Source organism: Rhamphochromis sp. 'chilingali' (genome assembly GCF_963969265.1).
Source record: "Rhamphochromis sp. 'chilingali' genome assembly, chromosome: 10".
In the NCBI taxonomy this organism is placed as follows: Eukaryota; Metazoa; Chordata; class Actinopteri; order Cichliformes; family Cichlidae; genus Rhamphochromis; species Rhamphochromis sp. 'chilingali'.
Window position 1 is genome coordinate 6,383,635 of NC_137937.1, and position 26,522 is coordinate 6,410,156.

The window sequence follows — 26,522 nt, forward strand, 5'->3', positions numbered from 1 at the left end:
TAGTGTATCTGCCTTTAAGTATTTGCATCTAAATATAATTCCATGTCACATTATTGAAAATTCCACACAGTTACAGGGGAATTCACATCCTGGCCATATTAAGTGTTATCATACCTCTATATCCATAATCTTCTCTGGTGATCTGATTAACTTTATTTGAATGGGAAGAAATCAGTTATATAAAATTGCAGGTTGAGCAAATATTGTGTTGGCCCGTAGTGACGTCACGGGAGTCTGTTTTAGTACTTTTTCAAGCTGAGCCTCCTAAAAAACACAAAGGATCAACTGCATAACCTCGTGTAGCAGTGCTTGATTGTGCTGGAGTGGATGTGTCTGCGTGGGGTAAAAACACAGAGTCTTTACATGGTTTCCAGCAGAGTCCAATAAAAGTGGAAGTGACCTGCGGCTCCTTTTTTCCCACCACCTTGTCTTTCTAGTTCAATTACAATCTGACAAACTCATTTCCAAACACCTACAATCTGCATATCCCTGCTTCTCGGGCTGTGCTGTGTTAAAAACAGAAGGTGGCGCCTGTTTGATGTATGATATTTTCTTCACTTGAAGTGGGCCTGAACGACTAAACAAAAAGACAGCGATAATAAAATCCTCCAGGACTGTGCGTCAAAAGGCTTTACGAGCACAATAACCGAGCACACTGCCAGGATCCTCACTGTAGCGAACTGACTGGGAGTGTTTGGGGTGCTAGACTGTGCACAGGCGTGGCAGTGGGCTGGTCCTGGCTCACTGAGCGATGAAAAAAAAACAACACAGCAGGGTCGGTTGACTTGGTATCAGCTGAGGCCCTGAAACACTCTGACAAAGGAGCCAGTGCACACAGATTTGTTGCAATTAACTCCTTCACTCTGAGGACGTCTTCAGGCTGTGGGTGTGCCGCACCCACTCAGCAGACACGCTCCCGAGGATGCGCTGAGGTGAGTAGCCTACACTGCTGATATTTACGTGTAGTTATCCACGGAGAAAAGGCTGGGTGTAGTGCGGGGTCCTCCCTGACGCGTGCATGAGCGTTGTGTGCGCATTTCTCTGACGATGCCTGCCTGAACTACTTCATGTTTAAGCTGCTGGTGTTGCGCGTCCAACTCTGTTTTTGCACAATGAAATTAAGAGGCCCACGCCGCATGCAGCTTTCACGCACATTCTCCCCTCCTGTAAATGATCTCCGCAGCCAGGCTCGGTGGGTGTGAGGCTGTCTGTTAACAGAGCCTGTAATGGCAGCGCCTCTCTGCTACTTTAGCCACACCGCGTCTGCTTGTCGTTGCTTTCCCTGCGCTGTATTTCGCTCGCTAGCTGTGCGCGGCCTTTATTTGGACTGTAGTTGGGTTTAAATGTGCCTTTGCTCGTTTGGCTCACTGAGGGGGGTGGTGTAGTGTTGTGCTACCGTCGCTGGTCTCTGCCTTTTTGCAGGAGGCCATTACCGGAACCTCCGCGCTGCTGGTGCTGATGCTGCAGTGCTTGCGAATGTTGCTAGGCAGCCATGCAGAGCGCACGCGGTTTACTGGCGGAAGAAAGGAGGATGCTAAAGAAGGGAAAAACTCGGAAAACAGTTTTGTACGTTAATCCTCGTTTACAATCCTGTGTTCTGCATGCACTGCTCTGGATCAATTGGCCTGTACGCATCTCCCCCCTCCCCGCCATGTGACACATCTGGGTTCCCCCCCCCCCCTTTTTTTAATCTCCCCCAGCACAATGGCAGGCCGTGACTGTGGGGTAACACAGTAGTCAGACTTCAGCGATACTGAAAAAAGAAATAGCTGTAAAAACAATGGTTTGCACACTGTACCCTGTTCAAGAGAAATCATAGCATTTATGGGGGGATTTTGTTTATCATTTATCCATCTATCGAATAAGACACTGTTGTGGTTATAATGAACCAAAGCACCTTAAAATTTAACTGTATTGTAAGCTGTATGTGAAGATTGTTTGAATTTGGAAAGATAAATAGTTTTTCCTTTTCTTTAATAAAGCAGTGGTCAGGACAAATAGAACGAAATAGATGTGAAATAGTTGTGATGAGGAATTATGATGATGTAATTCACTATGTAAGTTAGAAAAATGTTCAAAAGCATGATTATTTTTTATTTAAAAATGTTTGGTTTTTTTGTGTGTTTTGTGTAGTTATTTGTTCTTGAACTCCAGATGCAGAGGGATAGCTACTTAGCATATGCTATGTAAAAAGGGTAGGTGCAATGAACTTCAGACACCTTTTCAGCCTGTAACTTGTGTTCATCCTGTTTAATTCAATAATTTGTTGACAGTATGTATTTAAAAGAGCAGTTTGGTGGTGGTTGTAATTGAAAAAAACAAAAAAAACTGTTAATCACCAAAACTGGAGTTTATTTTATACGATACTGGCAAGTGGGAATTTTGTTGTTTGAATTTAAATTGAAACAACTTAAAGAGCATATTGTGCTCATGTCCAGCTCCATACTTTTTATTCTTAGACTCAATTAGCATATGCTGAATTCTTTAATTCATGCATTATCATCCGTGCATTATCACACAAGGAATATTCAATAACTGCAGGATTCAGTAATACTGTAATTAACGTAGTTCACTCCATTTCTTGCGTGTGTCTTCAGCTGCTGGTCTCATGTGCTGAAATGCTTTCTGTGTTGATGTTTTGTCAAGTTGGAGCCAAATTTCCCATTAGAGGCTGCAGAGACATAACTGTCCTACAGAGAATTTGCAAAACTTATTATACCTCTACATCAATCTTGCATAAATGCACTTTTATTTACTGCACACTGCATTTCTACAAGACACTCTTGTGTCAAATGTTTAATATTAATGTGTCCAATCTAAAGTGTAAAATCTCACTGCTACATGTTAGCAAATTGGAGTCAACTAAACTCTGTTTATTTGTTTTTACCCAGTACAGCTGGTGTCTTTTTACCAATATTTTTTTGTGTGTGTTTGTGTATACAAAAATTATGTGCACAATATATTTTAACATACGTCAATAATATTAACACTTAGCAGCAAATCAGGACTAAAATATGGACAGGTGTCAATTAAACATTTTGTTTTATCTCAGGCTTTTATCCCTGAGTTACCTCAAATTCATCTGAAGTGCATCTGTAGTAGTCCGCTGTTTACCTCAGCTGCCAATATGCCTCCACCTCTATTTGCTACAGAGGAGGCTGTAAAACCTTGTGACAGGAGTACAAATCGATGAGTCGATGAAGCTCAGCTGTGTCTGATGGCAGTGATACTGAGGTGAGTTGTTGAGGACATGCTTTTCTTTTTGTTGAGGACATGCTCAACTTTTCTGTCAGTAAGTGCTGCTGTTTTGCTGCTGTTAGCTTCTGTTAGCCAGCATTAATGAAACCGTCTTTTGAGGTGGCACTAACGTTGATGGATTTAAAAACTTAGTGGCCAGTTGTCCAGAGACAGGAGAGTTGCATGTCCACACGGCTGACAATAACTGCAACAATATTAGGAAAAAATAAACATGTTTATGCATATTTTTATGTGTTGGAGCCCTGACTCCAGGTTAGGAGATGAGGCTTGAGTTGTGGAGGATGAGGTGGTGAAAGAGAAGTCAGTGGTGGAGAGGGAGAGATGATGAAGAGCTAAATGCACAAAAGTTAAATGGTCATATATGGTTTCTTTAAATTAAAATTATTCATAAGGCGTTTTATGCCTACTCAAATCAGATTGCTATGCGTTGGTATGACCTTAAATCAGCCACTCGTGCTTGGAAATCCTCCAATGTGGCTGAATTACAAGAATCCTGCAAAGAAGAGTGGGCAAGACTTCCTCCACAGTGATGTGAAAGACTCATTATTAGTTATCACAAACGCTTGATAACAGTTCCAAGAATGATACAACCAGTTATTAGGGTTAGGGGGCAATTGCTTTTTCACACAGACAGTTAGGTTTGGATAGCTTTTATCCCTAAATAAATGAAATCATTTAAAAAGTGGATTTTGCATTCGCTTGTGTTTATGTAATTACAAAATTGCTTTAATGATTTGAAAGATATAAATGTGATAAATATGCAAAACCTAAGAAATCAGCAACAGGGCAAGTACTTTTTCACAGCACTGTAAATGCAAATTGTGATGGAGGACATTAAAACTCAGTGACTGACCACAATTATTCAGTTTCACCACCAGAATCTGTTATGATTTATTGAAGGAATGCTGGTTTGGATTTGCTGAAAAGGTATGAAATGAACTAAATGGAAGGGAAGCCAAAGAAAATGGATCCAGCAATGCAAAATGTTGAGTCAGTGCTCTCTGCCTCTGCGCTGCTGGATGTGAATGCTCAGACACAATGACTTAAAACCACTCGATGATAGCTTTGTCTGCTGCAAATCTAACCCTCAAATGTGGAAAATCATGCACTACAAGGTCCGTGTCTTTAAAAGAGAAATGCGTGTTTAGTTTCCGGGGTTTGATTTTAAGGATAAACATTGAAGAAAAAAATCCTTAAAAAAGCAGAACGAGATTCACTTAAAAATGATCGTTTCCTGTCTGATTTCACTGTTTGGTTCGAAAGTACTGATTCAGCTGTAGAACTCAGGAAGTCGTCTTGAGCTTTTGTGAAACAAAAGTGAGGTGATGATGCAGCATGTTCAGCCATCACAGGGAGACTAATGATAGGGGGTGTAGGCAGTGATGGAAGGCCAGCAGCCAGAAGTCCATGTCTCCCTTTTAGTCATTAGGATCCTCCCTGGAGAGAGCAGCTTTCTGTCTGGTGCCTGTCAGCAGCTGGGCCCCCTCTGCCCCCTGAGACAGAGAAACACACACACCATGCTCTGGTAGAGAAAAGAGAGAGCTGCTGCTGTTGGTGAAACACGAGCGCCAAAAGCATTAAAACAAACCCATCTATGTGAATAGATGTAGATTTAAAGCAGCAGTGTAGCTTGCATATAATATAACACAGTCTGTGTGTGTGTTTGGGGGAGGGGCTTAATTCTTCAGGGACTGGCTGATGTTTTTGCACAGCTGATGTTGGGATAAGTGCACAGTTTATTCAGAAACTCCATTAAAGGTTTAGTCGTCTACTGCAGCGAGGTGCAGTAATGCACATGTGTCTGCTGCCACTTTCTCTCGTACCTTCAGAGGATGAGAGTGCATCTCAGCTGAGGTTACACAAACAGTGGCATTGCAGTAATGCACCTAATCGAGTAAGTAAGTAATGAAGACAGTTAGTGAGTGGTAGCATTGGAGGGAGGGTGTGGTGTGTGCGCGACCTTATCTGCTCCCTGCAGCAGAGTGTGTTTGAGTGAGGGAGTGGCCAGCTCTTTTCTGAAGATCCTTACGGTAACTCTTTTACTCTTTCTCCAATTACCGAGCCATATCGCATGCTAACTTCCTCTTAGTGGTTCTGCATGTGAGCGCTTACTGCTAATGCTGCATTTTCTATAGCTCTGCATTTCCACCGTCCAGGGCCCCGAGGAATACGGCATCCTTAATGCGAGGGTAGGTTTTTCATCTTAATGCTCCCATTTGAACGTGCAAGGACGCCGAGGCTTAATGCGCAGGCCGGCTCGTTGTTTATTTATCTGCTCTGAAGCAGGATGCTGAAAAACACAGAGGTATTTAGAGCTGAATTGAATTGTACTTAAATGAGCGTGCTGAATGAAGACACAATTGTACTTTAATGTTCGATCGCGTTTGCTTGATCTCTTCAGTGTCTCTCTGGGCTGGTGTGAGCAGAGCTCCTGCGTGCTTAAGCTTTAAAAGTTTTTCCTCTCATTTGCATATTTACTTACACTTCCTTGGCTAAGCTGTGATAGGGGTGTCTTTTTAAGCTGAAAAGGATTATGGCTGCTGCTTTAGAATGATATGGGTAGAATATTAAGAATAGGTTATTAAACTTATTTTCATATACTTCTTGGAGTGTATTGTAACTGTTTATTATTCTCCTACTTTACTTTTTAAATCACATCTGCACATCCTGATTGGACTGTCCGTTCTTCCTGCTGGGTGTGAACAGAAAGTGAAAGGTGGAAACGTGTTTTCCATTTAAAAATTTTTTTAAAAAACACCACAGCAGAGCAGCACTCCTGCTGTAAGGAAAGGCTTGTCCATGATGTGCCTTCTGATTGTTTTTAAACTAAATTCAGGATATTGTGTTGTCAAATGCTCCTTTTCCCTACATATCATTAAAAATTAAATTGAAAATGGTTTACATAGGCTTAAGAGCGCAAACTCTGAATACATCTGGGCTTAGTTTGAATGTCTGGGGACGTGTATGTGACTTTTGCAAGCATACCTACCGGGCCACGCCTGGATGGAACGTCTGGATGCTCAGTGGTCGTTCCCAGACTGCACACTTAATTACACTTAATTTAAAAAAAAAAAAAAAGAGGAAAAGAAAACAAACACTGATTTTAAGTTTAAATATTTTTTGTATGAACTGTTGTGCTACCTTGTGTCATTATTTACAGCAGATTCACAGGGGAGGCGATCCTTTCACAGATTTTAGCCCTAACATCTGTTGATGATATATGGCTGACTCACAGATTTCCCCATACTCTCCACACACGGTCTATTGGTATCAGCATCGATAAAAATATCAACCAGTGTTATTATTATTAAATATTGGTATTGGTCTTAAAAATCCTATATTTGTCGCTCTCTGCTAATAAGCAGAGTCATGCATGCTTTTGGAGTGAGAGAAGAGAGCAAACCAGTTTTTTTGTTTTGTTTTTGTGGCTACAATTTACAAAGGTCTACTATAGTATTTATTTATTTATTGTCATTGTCAAGAACAATGAAATTGCGTTTGGGGCTTCCATACAACCCAAAAAAAAGAAGAAAATAATAAATACCCCTTAAAACCCAAGTGTACATATTTAACCCAGTGTGACTCCAATGCAATAAGACAATCCTTAGCAATAATGTTCGTAGAAATTCAGACAAAGACCTGAGAAACATGACAAAATACAACAATGCAACCCATTCAATATTATTGTACTGTGAGATATGATATCAGATATGATAGTTGTCTATTTAAGAAAGAGGGGGGGGGGGGGCAGGAGGGGGAAGAGAATAAAGATATGATGCACCAATGCAGACCAGTTCATTGCTATTAAGAAGTTGGATATGGTTATTGTCCGTGAGAGGGGGGCAGAGAGTTCAGGAGCCTCACAGCCTGTGGATACAGGCTGTTGGCCAGTCTGGATGTTCTGGCCTGTATAGACCTGTACCTTCTCCCTGAGGGCAGCAGATGGAAAAGGTGGCGCGCAGGGTGATGTTGGTCCCGCAGGATACTGTGCACCCTCCTCAGACAGCGAGTGGGGAAGATATTACTGATCTCTGGCAGACTTGTTCCAATAATTCTGCCAGCTTCTTTCACCACCCGCTGGAGTGCTTGCTGATCGGCCTTGGTGCAGCTGGGGAACCACACTAGAAATCCATACGTCAGAACGCTGCTGATGGCACAGTTGTAGAAGTTCAACATCAGAGATCTGGGAATGTGTGCGCTCCGCAGTCTCCTCAGGTAGTAGAGGCGCTGTTGGGCCTTCCGTACAACTGAGGTGATATGGTTGCCCCAGGACAGGTCCTCGGTCACAGTTACCCCCAAGAATTTAAAACTGCTCACCCTCTCCACCGCCTCACTGCCAATGAAGAGAGGCAGATGGTTGTTATGGCCCCTCTTCCGGAAATCTACAATGATCTCCTTGGTCTTTTTGGTGTTTAAGACCAAGTTATTGTCGTGGCACCATGACTCTAGTTGTTGCACCTCTGTCCTATAGTTTGTCTCATCATTGTTGGATATAAGTCCGAGCACTGTAGTGTCATCTGCAAACTTAACAATGAGATTGGACGCGCAGGAGGAAATACAGTCATGGGTGAAGAGAGTGTATAGCAGAGGGCTCAGAACACACCCCTGAGGGGCACCGGTGTTGACCACAAGGGTGGAAGAGGTGTTCTTACCCACTCTGACACTCTGTCTACGGTTAGTGAGGAAGTCCACAATCCAGTTGCACAGAGAGGAGTTAAGTCCCAGTTGGTGGAGTTTGGGACGGAGTTTGTATGGCCGGATGGTATTAAAAGCCGAGCTGTAGTCTACAAAGAGGAGCCGTGCATAGGTGTTCCTGTGCTTCAGTAATGTGTGCAGCACTGTGGCGATCGCATCCTCGGTTGACCGGTTCTCCCTGTATGCAAACTGGTGCGAGTCCAGGGATGGTGGAAAAGCAGCTCTGATGTGTTTAATGACCAGTCTCTCCAGGCATTTGGCGGGAATGGGGGTGAGTGCCACAGGTCTGAAATCGTTCAGACATGTGACATTTGACTGTTTTGGGATGGGAACGATGGTTGCTGCTTTGAAACAGGATGGTACCAGTGAACAGGACAACGAGGTGTTATATATAGAGGTGAAGACGTCCGCCAGGTCCGCAGCACAGTCTTTTAGCACCCGGCCCAGCACTCCATCCGGCCCGGCCGCCTTCCTATATACACATCATGTGCAGACAATCTGTAACTGCTGAGCCAAACAGTGGACTCAGCTATGTCAGTTTTTAATGTGCAATGCTTGGGTCAAGCACAGGTAGAGAACAACTGACAAAGATGGAGGCAAGAGGGAGGATCCAAAAAAACAACCCAAAATCCCAACATGCCAGAAAGCGTGACAAAATGCTGAAACATTCAGTGAGAGATCGAAGGGAGGATGTATACATCCTGGGTGTGTCATAAGCTAATGGGAGAGAAAAAAGGAAAGGAATCATGTAGACTTAGCTTAGGTGAGTCATTTCAAAATAAAACAGGAAGTTAATGAACTGAGACCACAATCGCTAAGTTATTGTGTTGAAAACAGACACAATTTAGGGCGATGGTTTCACACTAACTTGTGCTGGTAAAACCTGTGTGTGTGCTTGTCTCCTCCACACAGAGTGGACCAGGGAAAACAGTTTTTACCAAAATATGAGAACTAATCAACCGAACCTTTTCAAACTCTAGAGAGCCTACAAAAACACGTTTTCAGTCAGTGCAAACATGCTGCCATGCAGTCATCACAAATCCTGGCTGCATGTTGATGATGCTGTGCATCAATTAAATGTTCCAGTATGTTATAACTTTGCATTTCTCTGCTATTGGAGCAAGACACTGCCCCCCTCTGACAACAGATGCTCTCTGCTGGTAACTGAGAGTCTACCTTCTGTATTGCCACAGACCTGGGTAATATGTTCACAGCAATACAACTGGATAAGCAGGTGCGAAGAGTTGGTAGGTGAGGGAACAGACATACAGAGATTTCTCAAATTAACTGATGTATCACAACAACAACACAGTTTGTGGCTTCAAGATATGCTAGTTTTTTTATTCCCCATAAATGCTTCACATCCGTACACAGTATACAGATGTGAAGCATTACTATACAGTCATCCTGTCGTCACACCCAACTGGTCACAGCAGCTGCCCCTCCCTCAGCCTGCTTCTGCTGGAGGTTCCTTCCCACTGGTGCAAAGTGCTCGCTCATAGGCGGTCGTTTAATTGTTAGGGTCTTTACCTTAGAATATGAAGCAGCTTGATGTGACTGTTGTTGTGATTTGATGCGATACGAGTAAAATTTAATAGGACTATCATTTACATCAGATTATTTTGCAGACCACATGTGGTGCACTAGAGCTGGTGACATTCACAGTTTGTAAATCAGCAGAAACATTTACATCTCAATGATCAGTGTTACCTGACGGTTTGTAAGCACTTGAAAAGGCCACTGCGATTTACAATTTACAGTTTTTGTAATTAACTGCATTTTTTTCTTTGCAGATCCACCCCTGGTTGTAAGACGCCCACTGCAAAATAGTAAAAGATGAGCAAGTCTCCCACCCCAAAGGGCACCCCGGTGCAGCGCAGTCCCAGTGATGGAGTCTCCGAGGGCCTCCAGTCTCCCCAGCACTCCACCCCCAGCATCGGGCCACAGCATAAGAAACGCATCTCCAGCCTCCTTCAGAGTCCAGTAAGACGTCTGCTCACGTCTGATTTATTCTTTTTCTTTCCCCTCAGCCTCTCTTGCCCTCTCTCTCCTCTCTGGATGTGATTATCTCCTCATAGATGAATAAATCTGGTCTCAAATGCCATGTGACAGCTCGGGTTACAGCCAGTGCTGGACCTCCATGCTGAGTGATTGTGTGTGCTTCTGCATATGGAGTGAGAGTGACTATGAATTACAAGGACGGATGCAATGAGGGTGACTCATTAAATATTTTCACTCACCCTCACCCATGTAACGGACAAGTGTTTATAAAGTTGTGATTGTGCTTAAAGCTCCTGTGAAATTGTTGCAGTTAGACGCTTTTTCAAACACTTGCAGTGAGTTTTAGCTTGTGGGGGAAAAGGAGTCAATCCAGTATTCAAATGTTCAAACTCTGTACAAAAGGAAGTTTAAATAAACATTTTTATGAAGCTGAAAAGATTTTTAAGGCATGATCTGTGTATATGTCTTTGATAATATAGTCATTTATTATCTGTGTTTCTGCAGTCATTTAGAGAGGAGCTGGATGTGCTGATCCAGGAACAGATGAAGAAGGGTGGCAGCTCATCCAATCTATGGGCACTGAGGCAGCTGGCTGATTTCATGGCCTCACATGGCTCTCCGGCTTCCCTGCCCGTCTCCCCCTCAAGTATGTGTTCCACATCTTTTAGTAAATATTTATTCATCCTAGCTTTATGTACATAAACAGACAACATTAAAACTTTTCCGTGTGAAGTGTCTGATATGGATTGTCTCGTTACAGTAAGGCCTGAGTGGTTAGGCTGTTCTTGTAGCGTATACAGTGAATAGTACCTACCAAAAGGAGTCCAAGGAAGGGCAAGGAAAGACTCCTGCAGTGGCCAAGGTTCAGTGATGCATGTGGAGAGTGAAAACCTTAATGGTAGCTATGATAGAAAGGTGTCAACAGAGTAATCCCTGCTCATACCTTCCCATGTCCAGGCTTAAAAGCATCTGATGTGGGAAGGTGAACATTAGAAGAGAACAGTGGAAGAAGGTGGCCTGGTCTGCTGAATCACATTTCTTTCACATCATGTTCACTGATCTGGGAACGAGGTGGAAATAGAACGTCTTGTGGGAAGCAGGTCAGGTCACTGATGAACATCCTATAAGGCGGCTACGTTCTTGATGGCGGTTGCCTTTCTCAGGAGGATCTTGAGAGTTACAGTACTGATTTTGCCCGTGAATTGTAAATTTGCTGGTAAAAGAAGGCAGATCCATGATCTGTTTGCTGCTAACATTTTAATGAGACTGCAGGAGTTTCTTTTTACTAGTCATACTTCATGAAGAACTTTTCCAGAGTCAAAGGTGTAAGGTTACTGTTACATTTAGACCAACGGTCCCCAACCTTTTTGGCGCCACGGACCGGCCCTTAAGGTGTCGCGGATAAATACAACAAAATAAAACTAGTACCGGTACCGAAAAAAAGAAGATTTATTCATAACACACGTGAAAAGACCCAGGAAAACCGAGTTAACGATAAAAACGATAACAAAGTAACGCTGAAAACTGATAAAAACCCTGAAAACCATTCATTTCACACCTGAGCCTCAACTCTCACGGCCTGGTACCAAATGACTCACGGACCGGTACCGGTCCGAGGCCCAGGGGTTGGGGACGACTGATTTAGACTATTGTTCTTTTCCATTGAGCTACTTTTATTTGCTAGTAGCAAGTGCTAGCACTATAAGCTAAGTATGCTATTGAATAGTTAAGTGTGCTATTTATTGTTCTAGGCTTGTCTTTTGTAATTCATTACTAATCAGTTTGTCCTACAAGCTCCCTGGAAAGTGTTTAGTTGATCCAAAATGCTGCAGTGCGAGTACTGACAGGAACTAGAAAGAACGAGCGTATTTCTCCCAGGTTGGTTTAATATGAGCATCCACGATAAGTTGACTTTAAGGAAAAGAGCTAAATGAGATGTTATCTACCTATGTGGTGATGATGTTTTATTGAAACGCTTAGTCTTTTGTGTGCAGACCATGAGCTTTACTTCCTCTTTTCTGTCTCTGTCTGCTTTCTCTCTTCCTCCCACTCGCACAGACATGATGATGGTGACACCCATCAATGACCTGCATGGCTGGGAGCCTGGCAGCATGGTGAAGGGGGAGAGGTTGATGCGCTGCAAGCTGGCCAGCACACATCGCCTGTTCGACCTCTTTGGCTGGGCCCAGATCGGCCGCACCTGTCTCACAGTCAGTTCTGCTGCCTTCTCACATTACATTCCTCACTTTAGCCTTATTTCTTTTAAGAAGCATTAATGGAAGCATGTGAAACATACTTATACACTGCCTTCCGGTAAGTTGAACAGGCTGATTAAGAGATTAGGTTGTAGATGTGCTTCTCATAAGTCGCTGAGTGATTTGACAGCAGTATTAATCCATGGTATGACTTAGTTTCAGATATGAATAAAGGAAAAGCAATTATCTGTAGAGGATATTATCTGTGTGATTAAGTGCAAGTAAAATGAAGGAGATGGGCCATATGAACTTGCAGGATAAACACACGGAGTAGAAAGAGGATCAAGGGAACTGGAATTTACCTGCTATATGTGTGAGTGAGATGATATAAATCTGTCTTTCTGTGCTGCATTTTCTTGATTTTTGATGTGTCAATAAAATCATAGACTGTATTCAAAAGATGGCCACCTACTTTTTAATGAATCTTGTTAATGAAACCTACACCTGAGTACTTTTGTTATCGTCATCTTAGTGGACCTGATGAAAGATTGGTGGACCGGGGTGAGAATCTGAGGGACAAATCGTAAAGCTTACCCTTAAGTCACCTTATTGTACTGCAGACAAAATAAAGTTAATTAAAATCATTACAATAAAGTTGTATTCTAAAAGAAGCTAACGGTTCAAACCACAACCTCAGAAGTAAAGTTTTTACTGAGGTCAGAGAACAAAGGAGCTGAGGGCTATTTTCTTTAAAGGGAACCCCGGCTATTAACACATGTTTGCGCTAAAATATGTACTGTGCTTTCAATAACATATATGTGGTATTAAAATACGCCAAATGTTTTCCTTTTAAGCACATTTTATATAAAACCGATTTACCAGTAGGCCGCCATTGTTATTTACTTCTCAATGCACTCTGGGTAGTGATGTCACACAGTTGCACCGCATCAAGTTCACAGTTAGCAGCGCACTGGAAATGGCTTCTGTTCAACCTTTCCAGTTTGAACCAGAGCAAACCGAGAGAAAGAATGAAAATAGTCAACCAGCACTTAGTTTAGATGAAGATGAAAACAATCCGTCACACGAGGACGCGAGAGTGAGGGAAAACTACTGGTGTCTATGCGGCTACTGCTTGCCAATGGCAGCGGCGACTGAGAGCGTTTGTTGTAAAGAGCTCAGTTTTATGGCAGCAGCTATCCATGGTATCGCATAACCGCATGATGAAAACATTAATAGAATTCAAATTTTCATTATAAAGTGAAATTACGATATCATTATTTTTACAGATTCTCCATGCAACACCAGTGCACCAAACCTTTGAAGCCGTCGTGCCAAACTAGGTATCCCCGACAGAATTTGTTTCCCCTGCGTTGGGAGCATACACTGGGCTTTCAAAATCATGGACTAACAGTATCCCACGTTCGTGATTTTTAGTTCATAAACACTTCTTATAATTACTAACTACTCCTGACATTTTGGAGATGTTAGCTCTTTATACAGTAAAGTTACAGTGGGATACAAATAATATCAGGCTGATTCTACCACAGTTTGTTCCCCCTGTCCAAAGACTTATTGCTCCTGAAATTTTGGAGGTTTTAGCTCAGTACAGTTCTGTACAGTTACAGAAGGATACAAATAATGATCAGTCAAAATGTCATTGGTTTATTTAAATAATCCCATCCGTTGTTGTACCAAGGTCCCAAAGCAGGGGAAACAAATTCTGTTGGGGATACATAATTTGGCACATTGGCAAGCAGTAGCCGCATAGACACCAGTAGTTTTCCCTCACTCTCGCGTCCTCGTGCGACGGATTATTTTCATCTTCATCTAAACTAAGTGCTGGTTAACTATTCTCATTCTCTCTCTCGGATTGCTCTGGTTCAACCTGGAAAGGTTGAACAGAAACCATTTCCAGTGCGCTGCTAACTGTGAACTCGATGCGGTGCAACCGTGTCACGTCACTACCCAGAGTGCATTGAGAAGTAAATAACTATGGCAGCCTACTGGTAAATCGGTTTTATATAAAATGTGCTTAAAAGGAAAACATTTGGCGTATTTTAATACCACATATGTTATTGTACATATTTTAGTGCAAACATGTCTTAATAGCCGGGGTTCCCTTTAAAGCCCAAAGTGTTTTTGCAACCAGGTGTCACCCCCTGGTGGCCATTAGAAAGAAAGCAGGTTATGGCCATCTTTTATATGCAGTCTGTGTATAAAAGACAGTAGTGTAAGTTTTTTTTTCGCTCTCTCTCACTGACAGCTGCGTGTGAGTAAAGAACAGGAACACTTCCTTGTGCTTCCAGATGGACTGGCCTATAGTGAGGTGACTGGATCCAGTTTGGTGAGTCAGCAGCAACACATGTGACTGGGTTCTTCTGGCTCCATTGTTACTGATACAATGCTACTTTTGATTGTACTTCATTTGTTATATAATTAATGAGTGCTACAGTGGATGTCCAACTGATTTCCTTGATCATTTAGTCTTTAAAATTACACTGAGATTAATGACTGAAATATTATTAATGAAAAAGCATACATCAAAGTCAAAATGCCTGTCGATTTCCAGTAAATCTCATGTCTCAATGTTTACATGCCATAGAACAATATGGTGATAATAATATGGGCATCCCAGAAATCTAGGAGATGTAAGATGTTGTGCTACAAATGTCATGTTGGCTGCCCTTTACGACAGTCAGAAATCTAACTGAGTAAAATAAGAGCACTGCAATCTCTCATTTAACTTCATTATCATTTTTACCCTCAGAACTAATATAAGAGTCTTCATGTTAAACAAACAGGCACAATTACATTGTATGTGAAGCCAGTGCTTTCAATGAAACTGAACAAACAACAACTTCCTGTTTTGTTTTATCTGCTCTTTCCTGTTGTTCTCATCTGCCACTTAAACCATTCGGTCAGCATTTTTGATCTGACATCTGACCAAATCTCACATTTTTAAAATACAATTATTAGATTATAAACAGATATATAAATAAGTACAGTATAAGTACAAGTTAAAACGATTTATGCATCACTTGCTTGAAGGGGAAAGTGAGTTTTAGGGTCTGGCCACGAAAAGTTGTGCCTTGTGAAAAAAAAGGCTGTTGGCTAACTGTGGAGAGCCCTCTGCCTCAGCAGCCTGAGCCTGCAGACGAAGCTGTGGCTCAGTCATGACTCATTTGCTGCTACAGGCACAAGAAAATAACTCTTCCTCCTCCTCCTCCACTAATCATTGTTATCACCGCAGCCTTGATTTAAGTTCTGACTTATTGAAGTTGCTACCAACACACACTAACTGAAGAACAGAACCATCACTCATGAGCAAAGGTATAAAAGTAAAAAGTGCACATCATTCATTCCCCTACAGCTACATTTGTTACATATGCAACTTGTGTTATATTTTTGCTCTATATGAATTCCACGTTATAGAAATATCTTAACAGGAAGCCTTACTGCTAAATGTGACCCTGTGATGGCGCTGTGCACTTTTACAGGTAAAGGTGAATATCCTGGGCGAAGTGGTGGAGAAGGGGAGCACCAACCTGGGAGTGGACACTGAAAAGTTCAGCCTGCACTCTGCCATCTACTCGGCCAGGCCAGATGTTCGCTGTCTGTTTCATCTCCACACACCGGCTACAGCAGCAGTGAGGCAGCTTTAGAGGACACATGCAGACACAAAACAACTGAATTTTACTCTGTTTATTCCCTAAAATAAGAAGTTTTTTTTAGCACATTGTGACTTGAGTCTATCTCTAGGTTTCAGCTATGAAGTCTGGCCTTTTGCCACTGTCCCATGAGGCACTGCTGGTTGGGGACGTAGCCTACTATGACTACAATGGAGTTATGGAGGAGGAGGAGGACCGAGTGGAGTTACAGAAGAGCTTAGGACCTACCTGTAAGGTGAGCAGACTAAAAGAGTCAACACTGACAGTAAGACCCACATATCTTTGCTCAGTTCAGCAGCTGCTGCCCTTGTGCCTCCCACATGGGTTTCAGAGTGAGTGGAGAGAAGACGTAGGGTGATGTGGTCGTGCGCTGGATTAATTACTGGAGCTGCAGCCTGTCTCCCAGCTGAGATGATTTCATTCTTGTGGTAATATTTCTATTTTATGATACCTTTCAGGTTCTGGTGCTGAGGAATCATGGCATAGTGGCTCTGGGGGAGTCTGTGGAGGAGGCCTTCTACACCATCTACCACATCCAGGCTGCCTGCCAGATCCAGGTAACACACACACAAGCACACAGTACTGACAAACAGCTGACGCACTGGAGATGGAGTGTGTGGCTATGTGAGTGGGAAAATGAAGTATCATGTATTTCAGCCAGTAGCTCTGCACTGCAGTATAAAACACTACAGGTATGTTAGCATGTGCCAAAGCAATTCTGCAGTAATCCTACAGGAGCAGCAGTGAAGCCTGAAGGGAAGCAGATATGTGACTGTAAGGTGTTCAGTCAGGGTTTTTGTAAAACACTGCTGAGCTTGATTAAATCTAAATCATAGATCATATATAAAATTCAGGGTGTAGCCACCCTTAATATATCTGTGGAGTTATTGTGAGGAACACAAAACAAACTTAACTTACATTTACCTACAACAAGCGCTACCTATGGTCCTGATTTTGCCTCTGCTTTTGCCTCCATTGCCTACTGGATGTCTATTTCTGTTGGCTGTGCAGGCAGTTGTCATAGCACCCAGCCGTCAAAGAGCCAACAGGGACTCCTGAAGTGCATGCTTCGATCACCAGCACAGCTACAGAGCATAATGCATGGTTTAAGTCCCTGCAGCATTTCAGCAGTGGCACAAATACCACAGTTTATTTTCCTGGGTGAAAAAAAGCTTTTTAAGACAGTCAATCAAAGCAAGCAGCCGTGCAGTTTGGGAGTTATTGAGATGCTTTTAGCCTCAAGTGGCCGCTGCAGGAACTGCAGTTCCTGGAACTTTGAATTTGCTTCCTTTTCAACCACTGAAGTTGCTGGGATGTGTGTGCATGTGTGCAGAGCAGACCTATGCTAGAAACATAGAAATTGCACTTTTGTCTTCGACTTTTTATTGTCAGGTGTCGGCGTTGTGTTGTGCTGGCGGAGAACAGAACCTGATTATGCTGGATCGTACCATCCACAAACCCACTCCAGCCGGCACGGTCGGCTGGGCTGGCTCCACCTTCGGACCTCTGCATAAGAGCCGCGTTGGGGAGCATGAGTTTGAAGCCCTCATGAGAACTCTGGATAACCTGGTAAACAAGAATCACCCTGAACAAACACGTGTTTCACAATCAGCTCACTGATATTTTTTATTGAACATCAGAATTAGCTGTACATGTAAAATTCTGCACGCATGTTTTGTGGGTTTTACTGTATATTAGACTGTCTGACTTGTACAGAGCAGAAAAAAAATATATGAACGATCTACGTGCGTGTATGCAAGGATATGCCCAAGTTTCTTAAAGTTAGAAGACTAAAATGTGACATTTCCACTATTATTCAGTCCCTTCTGCACCTTTGAACTTCTTCCTCATGTTATTTTTTCAGGGCTACCGCACTGGCTATGCCTACCGCTTCCCTGTACTTCTAGAGCGAACGCGAACACGGAGGGAGGTGGAGGTACCGGCGACCGTCACGGCCTTCCACCAGTTTGATGACGATGGCGTCCACCCAGCGCTGAGGCAGCATCCTTTTGCCCAGCGCCAGCAGCAGGAGAGGACCCGATGGCTCAACACCCCCAACACGTACCAGAAAGTCAGCCAGGAGCAAGCCAGCCCGGGACACCAGCGCACCACTGTGAGGCTCGTTTTAAGTTACTGCGATTGTCTTTAAAACAATCATCTTTCCTACTAACTGTGCAATACGACATGTCCTATAACTTGCAGCCGGTGCAATCGAAATACTGTGGAGGATAGAAACTGATTTCGGAGCCCTGGATGTAGAGAGATGAGAAATAATATTTACTGGATATACAGTGGGGCAAAAAAGTATTTAGTCAGCCACCGATTGTGCAAGTTCCCCCACCTAAAATGATGACAGAGGTCAGTAATTTGCACCAGAGGTACACTTCAACTGTGAGAGACAGAATATGAAAAAAAAATCCATGAATCCACATGGTAGGATTTGTAAAGAATTTATTCGTAAATCAGGGTGGAAAATAAGTATTTGGTCAATAACAAAAATACAACTCAATACTTTGTAACATAACCTTTGTTGGCAATAACAGAGGTCAAACGTTTACTATAGGTCTTTACCAGGTTTGCACACACAGTAGCTGGTATTTTGGCCCATTCCTCCATGCAGATTTTCTCGAGAGCAGTGATGTTTTGGGGCTGTCGCCGAGCAACACGGACTTTCAACTCCCGCCACAGATTTTCTATGGGGTTGAGGTCTGGAGACTGGCTAGGCCACTCCAGGACTTTCAAATGCTTCTTACGGAGCCACTCCTTTGTTGCCCGGGCGGTGTGTTTTGGATCATTGTCATGTTAGAAGACCCAGCCTCGTTTCATCTTCAAAGTTCTCACTGATGGAAGGAGGTTTTGGCTCAAAATCTCACGATACATGGCCCCATTCATTCTGTCCTTAACACGGATCAGTCGTCCTGTCCCCTTGGCAGAAAAACAGCCCCATAGCATGATGTTTCCACCCCCATGCTTCACAGTAGGTATGGTGTTCTTGGGATGCAACTCAGTATTCTTCTTCCTCCAAACACGACGAGTTGAGTTTATACCAAAAAGTTCTACTTTGGTTTCATCTGACCACATGACATTCTCCCAATCCTCTGCTGTATCATCCATGTGCTCTCTGGCAAACTTCAGACGGGCCTGGACATGCACTGGCTTCAGCAGCGGAACACGTCTGGCACTGCGGGATTTGATTCCCTGCCGTTGTAGTGTGTTACTGATGGTGACCTTTGTTACTTTGGTCCCAGCTCTCTGCAGGTCATTCACCAGGTCCCCCCGTGTGGTTCTGGGATCTTTGCTCACCGTTCTCATGATCATTTTGACCCCACGGGATGAGATCTTGCGTGGAGCCCCAGATCGAGGGAGATTATCAGTGGTCTTGTATGTCTTCCATTTTCTGATGATTGCTCCCACAGTTGATTTTTTCACACCAAGCTGCTTGCCTATTGTAGATTCACTCTTCCCAGTCTGGTGCAGGTCTACAATACTTTTCCTGGTGTCCTTCGAAAGCTCTTTGGTCTTGGCCATGGCGGAGTTTGGAGTCTGACTGTTTGAGGCTGTGGACAGGTGTCTTTTATACAGATGATGAGTTCAAACAGGTGCCATTCATACAGGTAACGAGTGGGGGACAGAAAAGCTTCTTACAGAAGACGTTACAGGTCTGTGAGAGCCAGAGATTTTCCTTGTTTGAGGTGACCAAATACTTATTTTCCACCCTAATTTACGAATAAATTCTTTACAAATCCTACCATGTGAATTCATGGATTTTTTTTTCACATTCTGTCTCTCACAGTTGAAGTGTACCTCTGGTGCAAATTACTGACCTCTGTCATCATTTTAGGTGGGGGCACAATCGGTGGCTGACTAAATACTTTTTTGCCCCACAGTAAGTCTTGGGCATCCCTTCGAGGCTTCACCTCAGCACAGTGACACAGATCTATTTACTTATCCAATCAGAGGCTAGCAGCCTTACCCTGCTGTAATGCTCAGTGATTCCCTTTAAGCAACAGTAAAGCCTGTTAGAGGGCAGAGCATGTGAGATGGTTCAAAGCAGAGGTGGACACAGGAACAGAATAACGCAACTCCCCATCTTTTCTGCTATACATCTTATTTGCATTACACTAGGCAAGCTGAGCATTTTCCTGTGATTCATATGGAGGCGGATGTAGACAGTGGAGCCGCTGTTTGTGTTTCCAGATACCTCAAGGGAAGGATTAAGCAGAGCTGCAAATGACGAGTCCCTTAAAGATAAAAACAATAGGAGAGCGGCTGTCTTACATCAGAGGGAGGAGCTTGGCTGTGCATCTGTGTTTTCTCTCCTCCTCAGCACCTCCCGCCATCCTTGCTCTCTGCATTGCAGGGGGAAACCCACCAACTCATTTATGACGGTGACAGTGCAGAGTCTGCCCTCTGGTGGCAAAATACACACTGTGTCACAGATTGGGTATAAATATTTCAAGAATTTCAAAAATGGTTTAAAATGCCTCAGAAAAAAGAAAAAAAAACGAAAAAAAAACCCCACAATAATAACAAGATGTGAACAACAGGTGAATACTGAATTAGATGATGTTGTGTTGTTGGTTTTCTTCGCCTTAGTGGTTGAAGACAGAAGAGGTGACACAAGCTGGCAGCACAGCCATCAAGATAGAGAACCCAAACCAGTTTGTGCCTCTGTTCACCAATCCCCAAGAGGTGATCGAGACCCGAAATAAGGTAACGCTTCTTTGCTTTTGGCTTGTTCTGTTTCCCCAGTGTCCATATTCCCTTCGGTGTACTGTCACGTGAAACAAAAACAGTTTACAGAACGGCTTTTCTGTCCTCAGATACGACAGCAGAATCGTCAGGACATGAAAACAGCCGGACCGCAGTCGCAAGTCCTCGCCAGTGTTATAACAGAAGATAGTCCTCCGGTAGTTTGCAGTCTCTCTCTCTCTCCATTACAACTCACTTTTATTTCTTACAGGTTAATCTTCTGAGGTAAAAGCTGTAATTTTGTGCTTCTGCTTCTCTATTAGTCCCCTGTCAGTCCACCTAAAGTCCCACCAGAGCCAGAACCTCCAAACCCCTTTAATGAGCTGACGGACCAGGAGCTGGAGGAGTACCGCAAGGAGGTGCAGAGGAAGCAGGATGGAGGAACCAATGGTACTCTGCTTAGCTTCTAACACACAGCATGTCTAATAAGCTAACACTGATTGTCAAATAAGTGTATACTTAAGTAATATTACAGTTAAATATCGTGACAGACCAGAGAGCCAAAAGTATGCAGACATACTATAAGTGATAGCTGAATATCTTATTCCATGTTAACCACAAGTGTTAACGATAAGTAACAGTCAAATATCTTTTCTGAACTGAGTGTTTTTGTCATATTTCAGACCTGCTCTAAATGACTTGGTTTCCATCAGAAGTTAATGAGGGTGGTCTCTGCTTATGCAGCTACCCTTGGAAAAACCCAAAAACTATTCTAATGTCCATCAAACCACATCTTTATTGATATCTACCGAGGTATCAAAACAGAAAAATTAAGAGTAGAGGGGTGGTCGTCAAATATTGTCTTCATTGTAGTGCAACAACTATTTGGGGAAGGCTAGCATGTGTCGCAACGTATCTGCATAGAATTGCTGTCGGTCCACCACCAGAGCGTAAGTGAGGTCGGGTGCTCGGTAGCTTGTGACGATCCATTTTTTGAAGAGAGTTAGCTTGAGCTAGTTAACTAACTTAACAGGCTGGTTCTCGGCCTATCAGCTACCTGTTTAGCATGTTAGCTTGGTTTTGAACTAAACTCACATTTATACTTGGAACAACTGCCCAATGGCAGCCCACTGCTTCACTGAGTGAATGGGTTAAATGCAGAGAGGAATTTCCCTACGGGGATCAATAAAGTATACATTATTATTATTATTATTATTATTGTTATCATTATTATTTATTATACATCACTGTTCATATAAAAGTAGAGGCTGGAATTTGGTTAGGAAAATTAAAAATGTTTCCTATGCAAAATATTAGATGAGCTAAAAACCAAAGCTAGCAGAAACAGAGGAGTAAAATACATTTCATGTTATTCTTTTAATAAAGATCATTTTTCTATTATTTTAGTTTCCTAAACTGACCCAGCACCATTTACTGCTATTGCCATAAAAAATGTCTGCATATGTTTGGGAACATGGTGTAACAAAAATGGCTAATTATGCTACTGCTCACTTTCACACGTTATTCTAACCTTCTCATAGATGCTGTGTGTAACATTTAAAAATTCAAATAAATTGTTGCAGGTGCTTTTTAAAAGCATCTGTCGGCTGCTCCCTCATTCACAATGGGCTCGCCACAGCAGGCAGCTCCACATTTGGCTGATTTTTATGCCGGATCCCTGACGCAACTCCCGACATGCTGCACACAGCAGCTTTAAGCAAACTCACTTGTGACTGTGGTCTAAACTGTGTTCACTACTCTTTGCCTTTAAAAAAAAACTAACCTTCTGCACAGCTGTCCCCTCACTGTCCCTCACTGCTTGTGTTATTCTTGTTTATGTGCGTGCTGTGTAAGTAGAGGAGGAGGTGGCAAATGATAAGGAGTCTTCCCCCACTACGTCCCCCACAAAGGGCGCTCCTCCCAGCCACCCTCCTCTCTCAGGTGAGGCTCGGCAGAGTGCTGCCTGCCTGCCTGGCTCGCCTCACATACTCTCTGACTCACAGCTTTGCTCCAGATCTTACATGTGTGACTGATGATGTGCTGCTTCTGTCCTCTCATGCTTCAGATACTCACTGACAGCCGTGCTACTCCTCCTCTCCTCGTATGCAGCAGACACTAACTGTGTGCGCTTTAAGCACACATTTGGTAGATCTGAGTCAGATCTGCATTCACACAAAGTCTGCCTGTTGATTGTTGTCTTTTATTTTTCTATAAAGATGATATTGAGAGTGACAGTCAGTGGGCTAATCCCAAAAAAGAAAGTTCCATAAAGTTCCTGCATGTTCACCAGCAGATGGCACTTTATCAAAAAGTCAACCCATTGCGCTCTGCTCGGTTCCAACTCAGCATTTTTCATTAAGACTTTACTAAGATAGCTTTGTGTATCCATTTGCACGGTTCAAAATAAACTTTTTTATCTTGTAAATGGGCCGTGCACCTCCTCAGTACATTCTCTGTATAAATAACTATTTTAGCTGTTTTAAAATCTTTATACTAATCAAATAGAAAGATTAAACAGCAGGTGGGTGAGGCTGTGTTCCTGAGATGACCATATTAGGAATATTAGCTCTTAGTTACATCATACAGAGTCAAGAGTAGGAAATCTGACACTGAGGGTTTAGAGGATAACTGGCTGAGAACCAGTACAACCTCATTATCTTAACCCTTGGCCATCTTTAATATGAGCGTCATCCAGTGAAATGATATATGTATGACAGAAAAATAGAAATTAGCTAATAAACTTACCTCAGTGACAAAAAAACAGAACAAAACTCACACATGTATTTGTGAACGTGTGCGTGTGACCTTCCCTAATCCCCTTTTTTTAGTAAGTAGTCTGTTACACTTTCATTTAAAGCTAATATGTATGCAGCATTAGTAAGGATGAGAAAAACATCAACATTAACAGGCAGTGAGGTGATTTATGACGTGAAGATACTTTCACTCCCATCAAAGTCACACGAATCACCAGTTTAAAAGTCAGAACACAGAGTGGTGATGAGAACCTAGATGAGCTCTGAAACCCCAAGTGGCCAAATGCAGGAAGGTCTCCACAACTGTAGGGGTTCCTGTTCAGACCCAAAGCCCAGGAAGGACATTTGCTGGCAAAACTTGGGTCACTCAAAGTGGCACAAGATGGCCCAGCCCCACACCACCCCCACAAAACTACAAGAGGTGCCCACTCCTTCCCTGAGGGACAGTAATGTGTTTCATTTGGAAACATTCTTCCAATTGAAATATATTAATTTCAAGGTTTTACTGTGTGTAACAAAAAGAAGCATGTTTGTGATTCTTTTACGTTTTGTCATGTGTTGTCGACTACAAACATTGTTCACAGTGCGTTCTGTGGATTGATCACTGTGTAGGTCTGTAGGAGTAACACAGGCTGTTGTCGCTGTGTGTCACAGTTCTCTGTCATAAAAGACATTTTGACTTCACTTTAGCAAACTGGTTCAGGTATATTTTGCTACAGTAATTAAAACAGTAATAACGGTGCACTCAGCTGTGTTGTTAATTAAGTCAAAATGTCTGACTCACTCCTAGTTTGATCCACATTTGTCACATTTCAGCCCTTTGTAGTGACATCCATTTGTTTGTGTACCTGTTGTGTCTGCTGTGCTGTCTCCTTCTGTGTCTGTCTGTCCTTTTCTGTGTCACTCTACACTCGCTCACCTCTGGTGCTTTGGTCTTGTCTCGCTAGTAAGTACAGAGCACCCACTTCTCATTAAGCAAGCATGTTCATCTGCAGCAGCATGTCGCTTTGCAGCTCCACCCAGCTTTAAGGTTTTTATCTGGCTGCTGAATATATTTACTTTTGTGTTTGTTTGTTTTTCACCGATACTCGGAGCAGAGGAGACAAAGACTGACTCTCCGGCCATTCAGAACGGAGGCGAGGAGGAGAAGCAGACGACAGAGGAATTAGAGAAAGGGATGAAGGCCCTTTCAACCAACGACACCTCCACGCCCGCCGCCCCGCCCGCCAAACCGCAGGGCGGCACCCCGGAGGGCTCACCCTCAAAGTCTCCGTCCAAGAAGAAAAAGAAGTTCAAGCCTCCGTCGTTCCTCAAAAAGAGCAAGAAGCAGAAAGAGAAGGCAGAGACCTGAGACGTTCGGAGTCGTGTGGCAGAACCTCGGTGAAATACTACAGTGAAATATTTCCTAGTGTATGACGGAGTAGCAGGTGGAGTCGACCACATCAGATGTATTTAAAGAGCCATTTAGGATGTCGTTCACAGATATGGTGTACTCAAACGACACATACTTTACTGTACCACTCACATATGATATATGTGGTGACTCATCTTAAGGAAGTTAAAAAACAAAACACTGGTGATTATTTTCACATAATATTTGACCCAGGTGGGATACTTTGACGCACTTCTCGTCACACGCAGTTTCTGTATTACCCACGTCTTATTTTTTAGCCTCGCTGCGCTATTGCTCCATCACTCCACTCCACTGTACAGGCATTCACATTTTCATTTCTAAAACTGAGGTTACTACTGTGATCAGACTTTTTTTTTTTTAATAAATCCACAATTTTGCAAGACACAAACGCCCCAATGAGTTATGCACTCCTCCTCCATGTATAGGCACAATGACACATAGATTGACATCCTAGCACGTTTGCGTTTGTTCATTATCATAGGCATCTTCTAGTCATCATTTGGTTCTAAGTATCAGATAGATGTTGCAGGTATACTATGTGAGCACAGGTGCAGTACAATGTAGAAATATGCTGATAGCTACTGATCGCGCTCTGCTGAACGCTGGTTTGGTGTTAAAACAGCAGGGACAAGAATGGGAAGACGAAGCTGGGCGAGCACGCGAGGTCTCGCGACGAGCTGCTGTGAACGCTTTGATCGAAGCCAAAGGGATGACGCATAAACAATTTGTTGCTTGTCGGTGCAGTCTGTAAGCCAGTAAACAGAAGGTACTAAACATTCCACTTTTTGTCGTTTTCTTTTTAAATGTGCAGAATACCTCTGAACAGTAACGACTTTCTGTTTGAACTAGTAGCTGACGCTGACGTGTGATGTTTGCTCATGGTCTTAATTTATTTTATATTAGAATGTATAAGTGAGTGTTGCAAGGTTACCATGTATCAGTCATTAAAGGTTGAGTTTGACTTAAAATCACATTTTTTTTGTCTCTGTTTCTTTCTCTGCTTAAATTTTCTTCCTCCTTCCCATACAACCTTGAGGTAAGGATACCTCAAAAGTATGATTGCAAAAGCATTTACATGCTGGATGATGGAACTGAATTCAAAGTCAGCCAAATACCTAAGACAGCCACTGCTATTAATTTAAAAGCTAATGCACACGATCTGTTTAAATGCTGCTGCTGCTTCTTTCAGCTGCTACCTTTGGAGGTCGCCACAGCAGATCATCTGGCTCCATCTCACCCTGTCCCTAGCATCTTCTTCTGTCACACCAGTCCTCTGCATGTACTTCTTAACTAAATCCACAAATCTTCTTTGTGGTCTTCCTCTTTTCCTAGATAACCCTATCTCCAAGATCCTTTGCCCAGTATATCTATCGCTATCCATCTTCGGCACATGCCAAAACCGTTTCAGCCTTGAGAGATGGTCCCTACTCTCACTATAGACCACCATGTGAACCATGTCATAGTCCACAGAGGCTCCTGCCTGACCTCCTACCTGTCAATGACCACTGCAAACAAGAAGGGTCTTAGAGTCGATCCCTGTAATCCCACCCCCACCTGTAACCCATCTGTTGCTCCTAGTGCACACATCACCACTCTCTCACTATCTTCGTATCCATCCTGCACCACTCTGGCATTCTTATGTACCACTCCTGACTCCTTCATGCAGTACTACAGTTGCCATCTTACTTATACCCTCATGGTTTGTCTCTTCAGTTTTTTCTCTCTGAGGTTACTACAGCTCTGCACTTCACATGTGTCATTAAATACTATTCATTTTTTTAAAAAGAAGAAGAAGAAGAATGAACAACAGCTTTTATTCATTACTAGCTGGTCTTGGATGTTTTGG

The 26,522-nt window shown here is 42.9% G+C and overlaps 1 protein-coding gene across 5 annotated transcripts; it reads left to right on the plus strand.

The window, feature by feature from the left end:
• The first annotated feature begins 672 nt into the window (after positions 1-672).
• On the plus strand, positions 673-25,032 carry add2 (adducin 2 (beta)). Of its 5 annotated transcripts, XM_080893853.1 has the most exons (16): positions 673-932; positions 3,153-3,234; positions 9,747-9,936; positions 10,459-10,600; positions 12,013-12,164; positions 14,413-14,493; positions 15,647-15,796; positions 15,909-16,052; positions 16,276-16,374; positions 17,210-17,386; positions 17,682-17,930; positions 20,414-20,530; positions 20,641-20,727; positions 20,833-20,959; positions 22,367-22,450; positions 24,360-25,032. In XM_080893853.1, the coding sequence occupies exons 3-16, from the start codon at positions 9,790-9,792 to the stop codon at positions 24,611-24,613; spliced, it is 2,010 nt and encodes a 669-aa protein (XP_080749979.1). In that variant the 5' UTR covers positions 673-932; positions 3,153-3,234; positions 9,747-9,789; the 3' UTR covers positions 24,614-25,032. The 5 variants fall into 5 exon arrangements, with proteins under 5 accessions (XP_080749979.1, XP_080749977.1, XP_080749981.1 ...); XM_080893851.1 differs by lacking the exon at positions 3,153-3,234; XM_080893852.1 differs by lacking the exons at positions 673-932; positions 3,153-3,234 and adding an exon at positions 5,317-5,447.
• Positions 25,033-26,522: the final 1,490 nt, after the last annotated feature.

Bases quoted from the DNA above. Each gene is read 5' to 3' on its own strand.
- add2 (XM_080893853.1), top strand. From the start codon at position 9,790: ATGAGCAAGTCTCCCACCCCAAAGGGCACCCCGGTGCAGCGCAGTCCC. The intron at 9,937-10,458 runs GTAAGACGTCTG...GTGTTTCTGCAG, and splicing joins CCAGCCTCCTTCAGAGTCCA to TCATTTAGAGAGGAGCTGGA. The intron at 17,387-17,681 runs GTAAACAAGAAT...TTATTTTTTCAG, and splicing joins TGAGAACTCTGGATAACCTG to GGCTACCGCACTGGCTATGC.